Source organism: Ostrea edulis, chromosome 6 (genome assembly GCF_947568905.1).
Source record: "Ostrea edulis chromosome 6, xbOstEdul1.1, whole genome shotgun sequence".
Classification (NCBI taxonomy): domain Eukaryota; kingdom Metazoa; phylum Mollusca; class Bivalvia; order Ostreida; family Ostreidae; genus Ostrea; species Ostrea edulis.
The window spans coordinates 44,810,346-44,830,779 of record NC_079169.1 but is presented as its reverse complement, the minus strand read 5'-3'; the positions used below and the strand labels follow the sequence as shown (position 1 = coordinate 44,830,779).

Here is a 20,434-nt window from a genome sequence, read left to right as displayed (position 1 = left end):
TTGAACCTCATTTAGACGCTGCATTTCTCAAAAAGCGATTACATTTAAAGACAACGCAATCAAATATCTGCTACAGGAACTTACAACAATCGAGAGTTACAGACCGATTTTAAGATTTTATGAAAATACGTTTTATTGTCAAACGTTGCAATATTATACAAATCTTATTATTTATATGCGAAAATCTTGATTTACATTGTATATTCAATAATTTTGTTATTCATATTTGATAAATCTTGATTTATATTCAAAAATCAATATATATGTATTTATATGCGAAAATTTTGATTTATATTCAATAATCTTGATATCTATATGCGAGAAATTTTGATTAATTAATATTTGAGTTCATTATGACTTCATAATATAACCTTCGTGAAATAATACGGGAAAACAGTAATGTAAGCGAACACATTAGAAATTGCACCAAAACATTACTCCGATTTTTACCGTTTTTCCAATTTAAAAATTCTATAAAGACACAACAGAAAAAGAACGTGAAACCAAAGAATCACTATTTATTCAAAAATATAAACCTTACTTAAATGCTACATAACTCAGTTTTACAAAGTATTAATTTTTACTTTTCAGCTCAGGTGAGCTAAAAATAGGATGGGGTTTAATTGATCTCCTAATGTATCGCAAGGGTACAGTTGAATTTACATATACAAGATATCATATACATGTAGATGAAAGTGTGTTTACAATGGGGGTTGAATTTGTTTGAGTTTTATCCCCAAAAAATGAAAATTCTTTTAAAATAATTTTTCTCAAGAATCGTACAAGCACAGTTTGTCAAAATGATAACATTGATTTCTTCTCATGTATAGCACATTTAGATTTGTTCGCTGCATCACCCCTAGGACTGGACGGGTTCCACAATAGGGTTTTTAAAGTTTAACATAATGAAATTTCGGGAAAAGTTTTGAAAATTTACTCGAGAACAACGTACAAAAGTACTTTATCATATGGATATCTGTAAGCACTCTCGTGTAAAGTAGATTAAGTTTGCTCACACCATGACGTCATGCCGGGGTTACACTTACATTGGAACTACCATCTCCGTGGTCGACTTTCGGTATTTCATGACACACGTAGCAATGTTTCGTGAATCATACATGTTATTATATTTTATCTTATTTTGACAATACTTAATTAGCACATTGGAAAATGCAAGTAGAGGATTGACCATGACATGCATTGCCTACTATTGTTCTCTTGTGAACAAGTCTTTCCATCGACGTATGCAGTTAACAGATGTTTGCTTGACCCATTACTGAAGTTGTTACAATTCGCTCTTCACATGCAAACATGTTTGAATTCTAAAAGCATATTTCTTTGCCTCTATTCAAAATGGATACAACTATTCTTTTGTAAGCACGTCTGAAGTCTTTGCGAAATATTCCGTAAATGAACGGATTTACAGCACTAGACATGAATGCAACAACACTGGCAGCAGAATTCACACGACTGTTAAGCAATGTCTCTTGGGTAATAAAGACCTTAATCAATTTGGTCACACTGAAAGGAGTCATACACACAAAATACGCGATAACAACGATGAGGAGGCTGCGAATGGCCTTTGAACTTGTGCTGTATGTACTACCGGGTGCAGTGGAGCAAGTTACTTTGGTGTTTATCTGTTTGATAATCTTATAGTAATTGAGTATGAGAATGAATCCCGGGAGAAGAAAACACAAAATAAAGGCAAATACTACATAGTATATGGCTTGTCGCTCTCTGTGCCACTGTATGGCGCACACAGTCTCCCAATAGTCGTACTCCACCCAATCAAGCGCAGAGGGAACCACCGAAAACAGAACACCCTGTAACCACGAATAGGCAATCATGACATTGATATGTACGGGTTTTATTCTGTCCAGGTAGTGAAGCGGATAGGTAATCGCTTGGAATCTGTCACAACTTATAAAACACAGAGTCAACATGGAGGTGATGAGGAGACAGTAGTTCATAGCACACATAAAGTCACAATACACCGCTCCAAATTCCCAGCAGTCGGCCATCACAGACAAGAGACTGCTGGACATGACAAAAAACCCATTTGTGAGGTCAGCGATAGCAAGGTTGACGATGAGACGATTTGGTAATTCCTCTCTTAGGACATGGCTCATGAAAATCGCTATAATCACAGCAACATTTCCAAAGACAGAAAACAACGCCACAATGCCTAATGTTAGTGCCAGAAAAACATTCTCGATCTCACCCCGTCTGACGAACCCCAGGGGATAGCTATCGTTGCTGTTGTTCATAGTAAATATATAATGTCAAAACTCATACAGGCCACACTGATTCGCATTCGTTTTCTCTTTCTAAGATATTTTGTCACCTCAAAACGTATACCTAATGATTGTGTGGAAAAAATAAGAGTTCATCTTATTGGTGCAGAAGCTGGTTTACAGGAAATGAATATTCATTGATCAATCTTGTCAATCATCGTGTTTCCATTGAACAATTTTTTTTTCTTTTTATTAATGTTCTTTTTTGAAAACATGAAGGCGCAATGTCTATTTCAGCCTTCTTATTTTCATTTCCTAAAAATCAAATCAATGTCATTCATTGTAGACTTGTTTCCGCTTCCAGCGGTTAGTTTTGTGATAATGTGTGACTTGCAATGTTGAAATTGAAAAAAAAAACCCACTGTATAATTATGGCAAATTTTGAAATATTTGCTCAATATTTGTTGTCAAAATATTTGAAATCTTTAAAAAAAAACCAAACATACAGGTTTATTCTGATAAAGAATACCATTTATTCCAATACTGGTCTTATGACGGTGTTGCCGACTGATTCTAAATTGACACATGGACATCGTTCATATAAAAGACCAAGTATAAATGATGTGACATCCGATTCACTTTTACCTTACTTCAACAGACGGTCCACATCATATTCGCACAAAACTTTACTCGGTTCCATTGAGAGTTTTACATACGTTATTTCAAGAAGCCACAGCTAATCTAATACCTGGATTTTTCAACACCTGAATATAGGCTGAACTCTGTGATTATGGATGTTGCCAATCACAGGCTCTTTAAACCACCACGGGTCATGGATGATATTCCTTCCAAATCATGCCGCCAGTTCCTTAAGCTCAAATTCACAAACAAAGGAATAGATGCCGTCAACATAAGCAACATTCTTCGTCATAAAAGAGTTCAGTCATGTATTCCAACTTATTTCAAGTCTACACCTAGTATTTCCTACACATATACTTCTACTGTTGCATCCAAGCTTTTTGATTATAAACAAACTTTGCAGTGCCTCGATATAGACCATCTTAAACGTAATCCACCAACGTGTTCTTGTTCTTCATCTTCTTTCAACAGTAGTCCAGCTGGATATGTCATTACTAGTGATGTTGATATAGTTGAAAATGAGGACCTCAAATCACTTATTCAAAAAGGTCCTAAATACTTCGGTCTTTCAATTGGTGACAGAACTTCATCTCTATCACGACTTCTGTCGAGGATTATGCCAGACGATGGGCTAAATATGAAAAAGAACTTGATACATTGTCAGAATGCATTAAAAGTATAAGAGAAATATCAAAATCCCGCATTAGACATATTAAGACAAAAGTACGTACCATCTATCCTTCTGTGTTTAGTAAACCAGAAGTGATAAAAGAATTAAATAGGTTACATGAGGAATATGTTTTGGTTCCAGCTGACAAAGCTTGTAGCAACATTGTCTTTGTTTGTAAGGCTCGTTATTACAACTGTATTTTAAACGAACTTGGCATTAATTCCACTTTTGGTAAGTGTACTTGTACCGGTACTTTTAAAAGACGAAATTCTTCAAAACCATGCTTCAGTTTTAGACACATTTAATCTGCCAGTAAATGGGTCGGATAAATATGAGTTACCGTACCTATACTGGATTCCTAAACTTCATAAAAATCCTTACAAAGATACATCGTTGGATCCAGTAAATGTTCTACCAATCTTTGCTCCTCACGAAAATATTAACAGCTGTGAAGGAGAAACTTCAAACGTACTGTGCGACTACATATGCCAGAAAAATCAAAATAAATAATAAATAATAAATAATGATAATAATAATAATTTTAATAAAAAAAAATTAAATAAAATGTGGATTCTAAAAAATTCTAAGGAACTTAATCTTAATCTCATAACTCCTATGAGCAATACGAAATAGAGAGCTGGGCAAACACGGACCCCTGGATATACCAGAGGTGGGATCAGGTGCCATGGAAGAGTAAGCATCCCCTGTCGACCGGTCACACCCGCCTTGAGCACTATATCTTGATCAGGTAAACGGAGTTATCCGTAGTCAAAATTAGTGTGCCAAGAACGGCCTAGCAATCGGTATGAGACAAGTCAGACAGCATTTGACCCAATGATAGGTTGTATTGGCAAACTAGATTGTTGTAACGACCATATAATTTGCGAAATGCTGACTTAAAACGAGACTGTTCAAAACCCCCGCACCATCAACTGGTTTGTCGGTATCTGCCTCGGTTTAAAACTGATCATACGCAGAACAAGCTCTTGCGCATCGAATCAATTGAGATATATAAACACCACATGAAGCAGAAGTGGATGACTCTGTGGTGTCTTTTATTTCGAGTTTACAGGGGTATATGGAATCGACATATGAATAAAAATTAGTTAATAGACAAAACGTCGTCGATATAGCTACATGTCGAATTGAAGGCCACAGCAAGAGCTTTTTTCTTTTCACGTAGAATTATTTTTTTTTTTTTTATAAATTCTGCTTCATATGAATATAAAAGCAGGTCAGCTAACAAAGGAGCACAATTCGTGCCCATGGGAATTCCAACAGACTGTTGGAAGACCTGATCACCGAAGATCACGAAGATATTGTCAATGAGGAACTCCTGCATATTTCTAATTTCAAATGTGGAATCAGAGTGATGTTTAAGAAAGTAATTTTTTGGATGACTAATCAATAGAGATGAATATTTCCGTTTTCCATTTTTGTTAGAGAAACAACTGTCTATAATGTCAAAAAGTCTAGTCTTTGATTTATTGTGAGGAATGGTCATACGTTTTGATGTTGTTGATTTGAGAAAAGCATTGCGAGTTATTTTTTCCGTTATTTACAATGTTTGTTGATAGATAAGGTTATATTCCTCACGTTGAGACTACACAGAATGAGGACATGTCCTCCCTCTCCAACAACATGCATTCACATTTTCAATGTCCACGCTGCACATTGCTTCACAAGTTAAAGGAAAATAGCATAACATTGTTTTGCTCTAGGCCAGCTGCATAGATCAGCTATAACCATAATTACAATACCGTATTAAACAGTATTTTGTTCGATGTTAAAAAGCAGACAATGTCTACTGTATGATTAACTATGAAAATTTTGATTTGACAATTTCGACAAATTATGTACGGTTATTAAAGAAGTACTGGTCTACCCAACGTAAGAGGATAACGGTGATTTTCTTATACATATTTATGAGGAAGAATGGTAGATCGGTAAAGTTAGCATCTTCGCTAGCCAAGGGTTTTCCCATAATGGGGAGCGGAGTGGACCGAAAACCCTTGGCTAGCGAAGATGTAAAGTTAGCTACTAGTAACCAGCTACTAGTAACTGGCTAATTAAAAAGAGAAAAGTTGGCTACTAGCAGTCAGCTATTTAAAGTAAGAAATGTTAGCTACTAGTAGCCAGCTGCTACCAGATAAAGGTTACCGAGTTTGAATATGATTATCTATCAGGTTTATTTCTAAAGATGGTGTATGAAATTCCAAATTACATGCCCAATTTGTACGAATAAACTTTTCCGGTTGATTGTTTCCTTTGAAAATGAAACGGATTGAATTCAGATCTTCATTCATTTCATATACAGTTGTACCATCTATTTCAAGATATCAGCTACTTTTACACTTTGATTCAAGATACCACACTGACAGGGTTTTGACACAATCTGAACAAACTGGTATATATACATGTAGTATATAGAGTAAAGGGAGCTAACAAAACAGCCATTAAATTCTCGGTTCCTCGTTTCAACTCTCAAAACTTCGGTATTAATCGTGATAATGCTTTAAAAAATCCCCAGTTGAAAGCGTTCTGTTTTGTAATACATAAATCGTTAACCTGAATTCACAGAAACTTTGAAAAAATAATCTATTAACTTCTGAGAATTAGGTCGCCGTCGTTAAGCCTACATCATTTTCTCCATGCAATTTTCCTTCACTACGTTGGATATTATGCATCCGTCATCCGTTGCCGTCCAACTTAGAACTACAGTTTAAAATATAGCTACTTGTGAACACCCTTACAATATTTGAATGAATGTTGATCGTCCGTTTCGGCAGATCAGATTCGTTTTCACCAGCTATTAGAATCCCAGTTCAAACGAGTCCACCATATTATGGTTGTTCAGCACTGAATGACTCAAGTTCAAAAGGTGCAAAACGATTGGATTATATTACTACTTTTGCTGCGGCAATCTCTCACCAGAGGGCGTTACGCTACGCTCCACAACACCTTAGCCTGGTTCCGGCCTACCCATAATGCTCCGCACATTATGGGTAGGCCGGAACGAATGCGGGTGGTTTCGTCCCAATTACATATTCGCACCGAGTGGATTCGCACCGAGTGGTTTCGTCCCATTTCCAATGCAGATAACCTAAGGTAGAACATTGCCTTATAGTCAAGTGGTTTCGCCCCAATTTTGTAATGATATTTTATTTCTGTTTTTTACGGGTATTTCTTAAAAAAAAAAAACCCATTAATTTATATCACTGTATTTTTAATCATATACTGTATTATTACATCCATAATAGAATAGATATACGTTTGGGATAGCATATATAGTAATCCAAGTTTTTGTATGACAATATTGTTGAACGACCCTAGTAGATAATTTGCACTGCAGCTATCACTATCACTATTTTAAAAAATCACAAATCCTTCACTGATTTTGATATAAAGTTACCGGTATTGCAATTCAATCGCAAACGTGTACTGTAGTGACCTTGTTTAGTGAAAAGAGAAGAATCAAATACAAGTTATCTTTTTATTGGTACACATGTTCTTTTATCACATTTTCATACATATTTAACAATATAAATAATACACAACATATTTTAGTCAACATTCACTGTATCAGAGATCATATTGACATTTCACATCTCTTCACATCACACATTAATCCTTGGACACTGGGGCATACACTGCTCCACATATGCGGAGAAAGTGTCCCGCGCTCACATCGCCAACATCGTATTTCTCCCATGCGGCATCTAGTTTCTTTTGCACCGTTGTCGAACTTTTCCTCACATTGCGACAGATGTTGTCGCTGTGGACTCTACTCTCCACCAGACGTGCGTTTTGTAGGAGGAGAGGGCAGAGGACGTAAAACCCGCATCCTCGGTGCCCCGCCTTTCCATTTATGCGATGATGCCAGCCTGAAATACAAATGATAAAAAAATAAAATAAATAATACAAAAAACAACCAAAAGGACAGTTGTGTATATTTAGCATCCTCTGGAAAAAAATGAAAGCAACAAAATAATAAACATTTTATTAGTACTTTCAACTCTTAAAAAAAATGAAAGCAATAAAATACTAAACATTTTATTAGTACTTTCAACATCATTGTTTGTCCTTACTGGCACACGATAGGCTGACCAAGCAGATGGTGGGAAGAGAGGATTCTTCATCCACTGTCTATCCATGTACCCAACCAATGATCGCAGTTCCTCAGTACTAGCCCGGCCAGTGAGGGTCTGGAACGCAGGTCCAATGTCTTGATGTGGTAAAAATGGAAGGGCCATTAGTTGTTTTAAGTACCGATGGGTTGCTTCTCTCCTCTTGTACGTCGGTGCAAGACCAAGGTCCTGAATCCGGCGCCAGAAGATTTGAAATGAAAGCGCTAAAGCTTTACTAAACGTCTTCGTGTTTAATTTTTACCTATACTTTTACTGATCATTGCGAAAAGTAACTATTATCTCTCTCTCTCTCTCTCTCTCTCTCTCTCTCTCTCTCTCTCTCTCTCTATATATATATATATATATATGTGTGTGTGTGTGTGTGTGTGTGTCTTCTCTCTCTCTCTCTCTCTCTCTCTATATATATATATATGTGTGTGTGTGTGTGTGTGTGTGTCTGTCTGTGTGTTACGTTATATTCTACTATATGACATATATATTACATCAATTCTTGTAGATTCCAGAATAGGGAGAGCTATGGATTGTTCCATGGAACTCTCTTCAACTACGAAGGTTGGCTGGGTGCAGTCCCTACAATACCATTGCACGATCCCCTCTCCTCGCATAGTGGCCATGTACAATGACCGTGAGATGCTGGTCTCACACAGTCGATGCTGCCAGCGGTTGCATGCATCGCAGCAAAGGGCATGCTGTTTGGGTCGCACCTAAATGAAATTGCATATAATTACAACTAGGGCTAAGTACTACCAGCTGTGTAGGAAATAGTTAAAATTTTTGTACTTCTTATTGTGAAAAATATCTCGTTCGCACGACTTATTTTCTAAGGAAATTATGTCGTTCGCACTAGATATTAAGTAATGAAGTCAACTTCTGAATATCATAGACTTTGGTCAGTCAAGTATATAGAAGGTGCAAAGGGAAAAAAAAGAAAATAAATAAATAACTACATGGGACAGGGTGCGTCCAGAGGTCCGTGTTTGCTCAACTATCTATTTTGTATTGCTTGTAGGAGTTATGAGATTGATCACTTTCCGTTATCTTCGCCTTTCATGTACACATTTCAATACCTATCAAAAAAACGTTCCTTGATTTCTTTACAGTAATAGACTGATTGGTATTTAAAACTTACTGGGTTTTTTTTTTAAATACGGAAATTATGTCGTTCGCACGACTTATTATCTCGTGCAAACGACATAATTTCCTTACAAAATAAGAAGAAGTAAAAAAAATATATGCATGTCCTAAATATACCACCGTATAAATATACCATCATAGATAAACAAAAGTTTGGGGGAAAATAAAACGCCTTAGTTAAAAAGACGGACGACGACGGACGCAGATCAATTGCAATATAGGTCATAATGAAGTTTGATAGCATGAATGAGACAAAAAATAATAGGTTTTATTGTGTATTTTTCAAGTTTGGTAAAGAAATGCATGATCTTCTAAAGTAGTGTCGACAATCTATAGGATTCAACATCTAAGATAATATAACCTTTAACTTTGTGCCTGAATATTAGAATGGTATCTTTACAACTTTAAAATGTAATCAAGATAGTGTCTTTGTATATTAATATATATATATATATATATATATATATATATATATATATATATATATATATATATATACTTTTTTGTTGACATTAACATTCATTTCATTTTGCCCCGTGTGATGTTTATGAAAGTATGGTAAATGACTGTGTGAACTTCTAAATCCTGATTAAGCTGGTTATTGTAGACGTCTTTGTGATTTCTTACACGAAATTTTAATGTTACAATATGAAGTGGTGAAAAAGCAATGAAATATTTAATTATTTCATTTCTGCTATCGCTTCTAACATTATCTTTAAAGAATCCCTTTTTAGAGAGCTTACATTCATAAAATAATATAACAATTTAACATATCTTAAAATTATAACAATTTAACATATCTCAAAATTCACTTTCTTAAAATGATCAACTACTTTTACTACATTGCTGCTTTACGTTTATGCTATTAAATTGAATTCTTCAATTTGAGATTTATATAAATATACCTAAGATTAATAAAATCACATAATAGACACACTAATTTTATCTACATAATGCCAATTCTGTTTTATATGATAATTTTTACTTACTGATTTTCCACAATGAATATGCAACTTGCCATGGCAAAAATTCTTGGTATAATGATAGAAATGGACATAGTTTGGACGTCGGTAAATTAATATACTGTATACTCGTATTCATTAATTTCAATTCAATTGCTCATCATTTAAAGAGAGTATGCTCTGATCAATCGTCCCTACCACTGTTGCCGTATATAAACATCCAAAAATTGTTGGTATAATGATCAAAATGAACATACCTTGGGCGTCGGTAAATTAATAAATAGCATTCATCCCCTAATTTCAATTCAATTCAATTGTTCATCGTTAAAGGAGAGTATGCACTGATCAATCGTTCCGACCACAGTTGCTACCTACTCAATGGGGCGAAACCACTCGGAACGAATCCACTTGGGTACAGGTAAAGGTACGAATCCACTCGGTGCGAATATGTAATCGGGACGAAACCACCCGACACCGGCCGGAACCAGGCTACACAACACCTCTGTTATCGTCTAATTTACAAGAATTTTGTAAAACAAAGCGTCTTTGAAAATAAAATAAATCTGCATCATTTTCATAAATAAAACATACATTTATGAGTTAAAAACACATTGGCAGGTATCGAAACGCTGTATTACGTTAGTGCAACCTCCATATTTATGGAACTATTTTGTCTTGTCAAATGTATTATTTCACTTTCACTTCGTAACTATGGACTCTACATTAAAAAAAAAAACTAGCGAGATTATAATGATGAAAATCTGACATTGCACAAAGAACAGAAACGTGCCTTTCTCTTGGAGTCAAAGACGTCATTTTGTCCGTGCGAGATCATGTGGTTAGCCGAACTATTTATCAGACGATAACAGAGGTGAAAGTGAAGCTTGCGTAGCGCGCCCTCTGGTGAGAGAATGTTGCTGCGGATCTTCACCGGAAATTTTAAGTTTAAATATGATTGACTCGTTTGCCGAAACGAAACATTTATTCGAATATTGTAGCTATATTTTAAACGTTAATTCTAAGTTGGACTGCAACGGATGACGGATGCATAAAATCCAACGTAATGAATTAAAATTGCATGGAGAAAATTGTGTAGGCTTAACGATTGCAACCTAATTCTCGGAAGTTGGACTTATTTTTTTCAAAGTTTCTGTGAAGTCAGGTAAACGATTTATGTACTACAAAACAGAACAATATTCTGGCTTTCAACTGGGAAAACTTTTTATGCATCATCACGATTAATACCGAAGTTTTGAGAGTTTGAAGCGAGCAACTGAGAATTTAATGGCAGTTTTGTTAGCTCTCTTCACTCTATATACTATATATACCAGTTTGCTCAGATTGTGTCAAAACCCTGTGCAAGATACCCTGAAATTTCAACATTTGTGTACATTTGTGCTAGATATCCGACGAATTTACGACTGTAAATATATGACAAGGAGATTGGGTATCTCAATTTGCAATCAATTGTCAGATATCTTGCTTAAGGAAATCAGCTATTGTACTTATACATTTTGATTTAAGATACCCTGAAATTTCAACATTTGTGTACATTTGTGCTAGATATCCGACGAATTTACGACTGTAAATATATGACAAGGAGATTGGGTATCTCAATTTGCAATCAATTGTCAGATATCTTGCTTAAGGAAATCAGCTACTGTACTTATACATTTTGATTTAAGGTACCATGGAATATCAGCATTTAAGTAAATATCTAAAGGAACTCTGTATTTATATAAGATATTTGACTAATTTATGGCGATACATATGACGAGGAGTGATATGGGGTATCTTGATATGCCACCAATTTTCAGATATCACGCTTAAGGAAATCAGCTACTAATGCATTTTGATTAGAGGTACAATGTAAAACTTATACGGTACCAATTTTGATGCACCAGATGCGCATTTCGACAAATAATGTCTCTTCAGTGATGCTCAAGCCGAAATTTTGGAAAATCGAAGTAACAATAAACTTGTAGGAGCTAAAAGGAAAACTAGAGTGCCAAAAATCTAGAGCCAAATTCGTCCAAGGATAAGAGCTATGCATGAGGGAGATTCAAGATCTGTGTGAATGCCATATTGAACTCTGTTTTTATATCAGATAGCTGGCTAATTTACGACGATACGTATGACGAGGAGTAATAATGGATATCTTGATATGCCATAATTTTTCAGATATCTTTTTTAAAACTACCAGTTGGTAGACACTGCTAGCGAAGTGTTACAAGGTGAAGGTCAGTTGGTGCGAGTGTGTATTGAGAGCAGAACGGAAATCATCCCGTAGGCCTATATGTAACAGTGGGTAGCTTCGATAGAACCATTTTCTCGCAGTTTATCTACGTCTTTGTCCAAGTGCTTGTTTAAAAAAGTACAGGGACAAATTCTACTGGGTTTTTTATGGCAAAGTCGTTGTGCCGACAAAAAATATTCACGTCTTGTCCCTCATACCTTCCTTCGAAAATTGAAAAAAACACAGCCCAAAGCCTCTCTACTGACAGCAAGTACACCCTTAAACGGCACAAAACACCCTAATGCAGTGTTATTTACAAGCCGTTAATGTGATAATTGTTTGTTTGTCAATTAAATCTAATCTGTTAATGAAATGGCTAACAACTGTTTTCAAATCTTCTCGCTCGAGGTCGCATATGACGTCACAGATAATGGCGCGTAAAATATCGAAGAAAATATGCATATCGCAAGATTTGAATTTCATCGCTTTCAAACTCGAAAACTACGCAAACTGTTTCCTTTAAAACACATGTAAAGTAGTTTTAGGCATGAAATGAATTAATTTTGCTGAAAAAATTAAAAAGTTTAAAAACATGCGATGTGTCCTTTAAGGATGTCAGCTACTTATTCTTTTGAATCAAGGCAACCTGAATGAGAGATATTCAACACTTTAATATGCCATCAATTCTTAGATATCCCGCTTAAGGAAATCAGCTATATATTTTGATTCGAGGTACACTGAAATTTTAACATTTGCTTGAATGCTTTAAGGAACACTATGTGTATATTAGATATATAAGACCATTATAGTATTGTCAGGTTTTTATCCGTGTTCACAACACAGTTTTACAACTTGCGCAAGAATATTTTTTATGAATATTTGAGCATTTGAAACCTGTTTGCTTTGTTTCATTACTAGTCTTAAAAAATTAGAATAATTTATTTAACACTGAAAATCTCTTTTTCTGTTTTGATATAGAGGCTTCGATCAGTGTTGATATGGGGAACAATGGTTTTTGATTGGTACAAATACCATTCATATTCAAAGTCATACTTGCGAAGAAAATATTATACAATGGGACTCAGGATTCTGCTTTTGTAAGGGTATCCATTTTGGCACATTTCAATAATGAAAACAAAGAGATAATTCAAGTTAGAAGGCAAGCTTTTCAAAAACCTATACTTGTACATTCTTACTATTCAATACAATTAACTAGAAGAATAGACTTAGTCATCCTATACATCTTACTTGCGTGTAAAAATAACGCAAAATGAATATTTCAAACAAAGGAGGGCAGGCGTCCCCGATTCTAGTGTACGTACCTGTAAATTGTATTTGTCTGACTTTCTCATTGAATCGGTACCCGCTTTTTTCATTTGATCATTTTTGGTTCTTTTTCATTCCTTTTGTTTAGCTTTTCTTAGTTCCCATCACCCACCCCACCCCCCTCTATTTTCCATTTCTCTGTTTGGTTTACTTTACTTTGTATTCGAAGTAACATTCTGTTAATCAAACTTTTTATATCTTTAATGTTTTTTTTCTTTTTAAAATCTTTTCAAATACATGCATATTGAGACATCATTATATACAAGTTCCGAGTTCCCCAACAGTTATTTCCCTTTATCGAACTCTTCCGTAAATTATGACGTAAAATATGATGACAGTGGGTACATTTGCTAATTACTATCGTTGTATTATTTCTAAAGATAATATCCAGAGTTTCTGAGACCATCCTATCTCAGGGGAAAGGCAACTATAGTGAGTTTATGAATATTGGATAACAAAATGGCTCAAACAAATATTGTTAATTGCCATCTTTCTTTAATAAAAGGGTCACTCATCTAGAAGAGGAAACGAATAATGATTTAATAGCCAATTTGATGATCTTATTCAAACAAATTATGCTTGATATGGCCAGAATATGCTTACCAGTGATTGATATAAACAAAAGTTACGCTTTCATTACATTAATCGTACGTAATCGTTATGTACAATGCCAGTCTACGATATAATGTATACATTGTGTACCCACCATACGTCATAAAATGCGAAAGAGTTCGACAAAGGGAAATAACTTTTGGGTAACTCGGAACTTGCGTATTTCATTATTATGTGGACATTACTTTGTACCTAAAAGGAGAAGGATTATATAGGTTAAGGCTGCTGCCTAATCCTAATAATGTCTGACATATAATGAAACATTCTTTAAATAAGTAACTAATTTCCCAAAGCATGATGTCTGAAAATGTGTGTGATATTTCAAAATCAACTTCTTACTGAACATAACATTAAATTAATTATTCTTATAATGTAAACATCCAACTATCTGTAGTTAAGGTTTTCAATAGAAACTTGAAATGGTTTATCAATGTTTTATTCATATAGTTGTGGGTTTGTTTTTTGTTGGGTTTTTTTGCTGTTTTTTTGTTTGTTTGCTATACTAAATAAAACACATAAAAACGACTATATTTTTATTCTGTATCTTGCCACGTATAGATAAACAACGACAAGGTTACATTTCGAGGGTCTTCCCCTCGTTTCCTCAGCCTTCTCTCAATGTCTGTCCACACAAAGGATGTACTTGTGTGTGTGGTCGTAGAAATAAGACCAGATCTTCCTTACGGAATTCAATTTCCATGGAAAATGACGACAGCGGTGTCTATACACGTTGACTTTTCCGTCGATGTCATTGACGCCCGGAACGTACCAACCCGACCAGGAGCCATTGAACCATTGTATCTTGTAGGCAATGATCCTGCCATTAAGGTAATAATGGTCTAGATTTCTGTAGAGACCGGTTTCCCAACCACACTCTTTTCTAAACACTGCGCGGCGGGTAACTTCTTTGCATTTGGGTTGAGATGAGAGGTCGTGTTTTATAAGATCTGCATCAACTGACATCAATATCGTTGTTACAATAACTCCGACATAGAACATGGTTGCCACATTCATTTTGTTGGTTTTAAAAATATGCTGGTGAAATATAAGAAAAATGCAAATTATTACAGGTTCTAGAAACTTTTTCAAATTTTTACAATTTTTTGTCTACACATGGTCTAGAATTCTATAAAGACTGGCTTTCTCAACCGCATTCTTTTCTTTGCACTGCGTGGAGGATAACTTCCTTTGCAGACAAATTGGGAAGACCAAATACTGGATAAGATTGAAAATGTCTGAGATGATATGGTTTTTCACAATGACAGTTGGAGTTCGTCAAAGTTATTTGTTGAATGAGACTTTTTCGGCAAGTACAATTAAAACATTATTCAAATGAGGCTGGCTGAAGTTTCTAAGGGTAAAAATTATCTGAAGTAGCCAAGTCTTCATAAGTACGGCTAGACCAATATATCATAAATAACTTTGTCTTCCAAAAATCCCTAACAAAACATAAAAAATATATGTAATGTAAAGTACAGGAAAATGATTACAAAAAGTTTACAGTCGTACATGTATTTACATAACCAGTGGCGGATTTAAGGGGGAGGCGCAGCCGCCCCCGCCCCCGCCCCCTCCCCTAAAATTTTCAAATTTAAGGTAAATCGTGGTCTCTTGTTTAGAAAAATGTATATGATAAAAGAAGCAATAATTTCTTCCACTTTCGGAGAAGTAAATGACAAAATCTTTTGATTTATTGAATTACTTTTATTGGGAGAACTAACATTTGTTCCAAAACCCCTTAAAATTTGCGTCATTTTATTAATTTCACCTTATTAAAAATAGCAGAAAATAGCAAATAGCATAGGAGACATATTTCAAGCCCTATAAAATTTGTAAATCCAGGAGCTTTCGGGTGCTTCGCCCCCTGAACCCCCATCAGGGCTTCGCCCCCTCTAACAACAATTCCTGAATCTGCCCCTGATAACACCATGGACACATGAGCAACATAGTATAACCGAGTATGATCTCCAAGGTTATTCACGACTCATATCATATCGTACATGTACACGTACTGTGGAATCATTAGAATTCGTGGTGGCTCAATTTTCGTGGAATTCGTGGGTACCCCTCACTCTCGAATTTACATAAAGAATCATACTTACATTCCAGAGTTATATTTCTTACAAATATATAAATCCACGAAATTACGTCCCCATACACCCGTAAAAATTCAGCAATCCACGAAAATTGGCCCCCACGAATTTAAATGGTTATACAGTATATGAAAATAACCTCTTTGCATGTACAATGTAAATCTAAATACGAGTAGGTTTAATAGCTCGCCTGAGCTTTATATCACCTTCTGTCTTTCGTTTGTTTGTTCGTCCGTCTGTCTGTATGTCCGTATAACTCCACAATTTCATCTTCTACAGAACCACTGGGTCAATTTCAATGAAACTTCATCCTTGATTAAAGGGAATTCAGCTTTTTTTTTCAAATGAGAGACAATGGAAAACGGCAAAAATAGTCTATTTTAAAAACATCTTCTAGAGAACCACTGAGCCAGAAAATTTAGGTTTATATGAATCCTTCCTGACACAGTGTACATTCAAGGTTGTTTAAATCATGATCCCCAGGAGTAGGATGGTACCACAATCCGAGATCAAATTTTAATATATAATATATAAATGTGTTCCCCAATATATTTCCATATAAACTTTTGATTCTCAATTGTGACCCCACCCTAATCCCGGAGACTACAACTTTAACAAACTTCACTACACTGTCAATGTGACTAATCATGGCCCTGCTGTTCTTGAGAAGAATATTATCCATATACCAATATTCCCATATATATACACTTGTATATATATATATATATATATATATATATATATATATATATATATATATATATATATATATGGCAATATATTGGGGAACGCATTTAACGTCCATTTCAATAACAACAACATATACAGAAAACCAATTAGAATTTTTTTTCTTGAGTAATAGGGCCACACTAAATCATATCAAAATGCAAACGCACCAAAGTTGGATGTATTCGAGTTTTTAAAAAATTCAAATTATTAACCCTGGGGTTAGGGTGGATCAAATTTTATGTGAAGCACAGGTACAGGAAAGAACATCTTTTAAAAAGTCCTTTTCTCCAGAACAGCAATTTCATGTTAGTCTTTGGTATTGAGGCATACCCTTGTTAGGTGAATTCAAATTCGGGAAAGGTGATGCCGTGACTCTTTGGAGCTAGATTGGGACCACAGTATGTGGTCAAACATTTTCAAGAGAATGAAGATTGAAAAAGAAATCTTTGAAAAATCACATCTAAACTGAAAGAGTTTTATTCATAAAGTGCTAAATAATTATTCATCGAACTATATTGTTTAATAATTTTTCAATATCGGAGAATGTGGAGAAAACATTAAATTAACAGAATGTCAAATCATAAAGAAAAAATGCCTTATTTTCTGTATTTATAGGAGAGTTATACCAGTAACATGTATATCATTATTTAATCAAAATCAATCCATTGTGCATTGTCCTGGTCAGTAACTTTTACCATGCCAATATTCGTTTCATAAAAGAGTTACAGGTATTTAGATATTAGCTGATAAAAATTGAAAGCTCGTGCTTGTATGTGTAAGAGATTTTGATGACTGATCAGTTGAGAGTTCTCAAATACATCTGCAACATAAATTTCAAAACGTTTCATGGAAATCTTAAAATGTTATAAATCATTTAGTACCTCAAAATTAAAACAATTCACGCGCTCATAGGCATAAATCTCAAACAATTTCATTGAAAACCAAACATTTTAAGAATCATTCCAAAATTAGTGTACCAAACAGTTAGTGTACCAAAAATCCATATACACGTGCAATCACATGTATATGCACGTAAAGACAAAATCACATTCGTTCTACACATCTACATATACTATACTATCATCCATTAAGGTTTTGTATATCTTCCGAGAACTAAAAAGTGCCGAAGAAAACAAGAAGAATAATCAGGAACTCATTAAGTTAATAATAATGAGTAGGTCTTCCGTTTCACTGCTTCCTGTCCGTACCAGAACCATTGAAACATCTATGACGAAGGTTCTTGACAAAAAAGGCATGGGAATTTGAATGTTAAAAGCAATTTATTACAACAGTCACATGCTGAAGCCTGAACAACACTTCCGATGATGTTCTAAGTACCTCTTACCCCCTAATTCATAGCGCCTCTTCATTGACTATAATCCCAGAAAACTTCATATTCTGGACAAAAACAGCAATGAGGTCATTTAAGTCATAATGATTTTGAGGCATCCACAAGTTGAGTGGATTCAAGTTCAGTTGAGTCGCAATCCCCTGCGGCTAGGCTGGAGTCATAGTATTGGGAATAGTAGAGCCAAGGTCACTCAGGTTAGAGTTGTGACCCACAGGCCTCTTGTGTTGCATGCGATACCTTTGATATTGATCATGAGTATTCACTGTAATAGTATTTGTGCATATCTTGTAAATTACTCTTTATTGAACTAGCAAGCCAATTGGTTCCTAGTAATATAGAAATGAAAAACATCGGGACTTTATTTAACCCCAAGCGAAGACTCCCTAAGGGACAATTGGCCACACAACGTTTCAGACAGTTTAGATATTTACCCGACAAAAGGAAGGGTTTTTTGGATTTCGGCCCGGTCTCTGTTGTTCTACTCTAAAACTGGTGGAGTGGGGGATGGGCATCACTTGAACACATTTGAATGTATAATACATTAAGGACTTGAATATTCATTATTTTGTTTGATAACAAATATGTTCCCTTTTATAAATAAAAATATTATGTTATAAAAATTTCCCTACTTATTCGTCATGTAAAAGTGTAGCCTTGTTGATTTGAGAGAAATTGATAGCATTTGACTGAAACAAGTAAATACAATTACATGTACTTGTAATTACTCAGAATTACTTATTTCTCTAAATCATCTACTAAGTATTTAAAATTACTGAAAGCATTGAATTACTAATTCTAATCTTTTCTTGGACTTTTTTAATGACTAACCCAATGTCTGCATATATATTTGAGGGATGTTCCATCAGTATACATGTGCATGAATAAGGGTGATTAAGGGAAGTTTGATTAAATGGATATTGAGATGAGAACAAATATTTTAAACATTGACGACTACAGACAAGATGATGGACTATCTTTGAGAAGACCTTTTAACTCGATGGTTCAGCTGAACTAAACAAATCGTACATTAACTATTCAGCTAACGCAAATATTTTCATTTCATTTGTAACTTCTTTTATAGCACATACTTTAACAGTTATTTGAATATCTTTTGTAAACAATCTTTACATTTCTTACCTTGTTGTTATCATCAACTAGAAAACAAAAAACAAAATTGAATCTAATGACAGTATCATGCACGCAAAAATGAAGAAAAAAATTCAATTGCATGTTTGACAGAGAACACATCACTGCGTCATTAAATTGAAAGGTAACACTGTTGACAGGCAGTTACATATCAGTTACAGGTATATATACATATTTACAGTGAACACGTGATTTGATGTGCATAGAAAAATACTTATCGAAATATTGGTCAAAGAAATAAATGAAACTATTACACATGTACAATAAAAACATATAAGTAGAAATATAACAAGAGGCCCATGGGCCACATCGCTCACCTGAGTCACCTTGGCCCATATCTGAAGACTTTCCATATATATTTGCATGTAAAACCTTAGTCCCTATTATGGCCCAAACTACCTTTCGCAAACTTGAATCTACACTATGTCAGAAAGCTTTCATGTAAATGTCAACTTCTTTGGCCCAATGGTTCTTGAGAAGAAGATTTTTAAAGCTTTTTCCTATATTTGTATGTAAAACTTTGACCCCCCCCCCCCACTTGTGGCCCCATCCTACCCCCCCGGGGGCCATGATTTGAACAAACTTGAATCTGCACTATGTCAGAAAGTTTTCTTGTAAATATCAGCTTTTCTGACTCAGTGGTTATTGAGAAAAAGATTTTAACTATATATTTGTATGTAAAACTTTGATCCCCCTTGTGGCCCCGGGCATCCAACCCCCGGAGCCCATGATTTGAACAAACTTGAATCTGCATTATGTCATGAAGCTTTCATGTAAATCTCAGCTTTTCTGGCTTAGTGGTTCTTGAGAAGGAGATTTTTAAAGTTTTTCCCTATATATTTGTATGTAAAACTTTGATTCCCCCTTGTGGCCCCATCCTACCACCGGGGGCCATGATTTGAACAAACTTGAATCTGCACTATGTCAGAAAGTTTTCATGTAAAAATCAGCTTTTCTGGCTCAGTGGTTCTTGAGAAAAAGATTTTAACTATATATTTGTATATAAAACTTTGATCCCCCTTGTGGCCCCATCCTACCCCCGGGGGCCATGATTTGAACAAACTTGAATCTGCACTATGTCAGGAAGCTTACATGTAAATCTCAGCTTTTCTGGCTTAGTGGTTCTTGAGAAGAAGATTTTTAAAGTTTTT

The 20,434-nt window shown here is 34.9% G+C and overlaps 2 protein-coding genes and 1 long non-coding RNA gene across 3 annotated transcripts; all 3 read right to left on the bottom strand.

Annotated features, from left to right (window-relative positions):
• Positions 1 to 1,322: 1,322 nt before the first annotated feature.
• Positions 1,323 to 2,270, bottom strand: LOC125647198 (5-hydroxytryptamine receptor 4-like). The gene has a single exon (XM_048873893.2). The coding sequence runs from the start codon at positions 2,268 to 2,270 to the stop codon at positions 1,323 to 1,325; it is 948 nt and encodes a 315-aa protein (XP_048729850.1).
• A 4,523-nt stretch (positions 2,271 to 6,793) lies between these two features.
• LOC125647555 (uncharacterized) lies at positions 6,794 to 10,149 on the bottom strand. Its single transcript, XM_048874264.2, has 3 exons — positions 10,048 to 10,149; positions 7,610 to 8,398; positions 6,794 to 7,430 (listed from the first exon to the last, which is right to left on the bottom strand). Exons 2-3 carry the CDS (start codon positions 7,797 to 7,799, stop codon positions 7,171 to 7,173), a joined length of 450 nt encoding a protein of 149 aa, XP_048730221.2. The 5' UTR covers positions 7,800 to 8,398; positions 10,048 to 10,149; the 3' UTR covers positions 6,794 to 7,170.
• A 4,335-nt stretch (positions 10,150 to 14,484) lies between these two features.
• Positions 14,485 to 19,406, bottom strand: LOC130046800 (uncharacterized). Its single transcript, XR_008795809.1, has 2 exons — positions 19,275 to 19,406; positions 14,485 to 14,999 (listed from the first exon to the last, which is right to left on the bottom strand). It is a non-coding gene; the product is annotated as an uncharacterized LOC130046800 (long non-coding RNA).
• Positions 19,407 to 20,434: the final 1,028 nt, after the last annotated feature.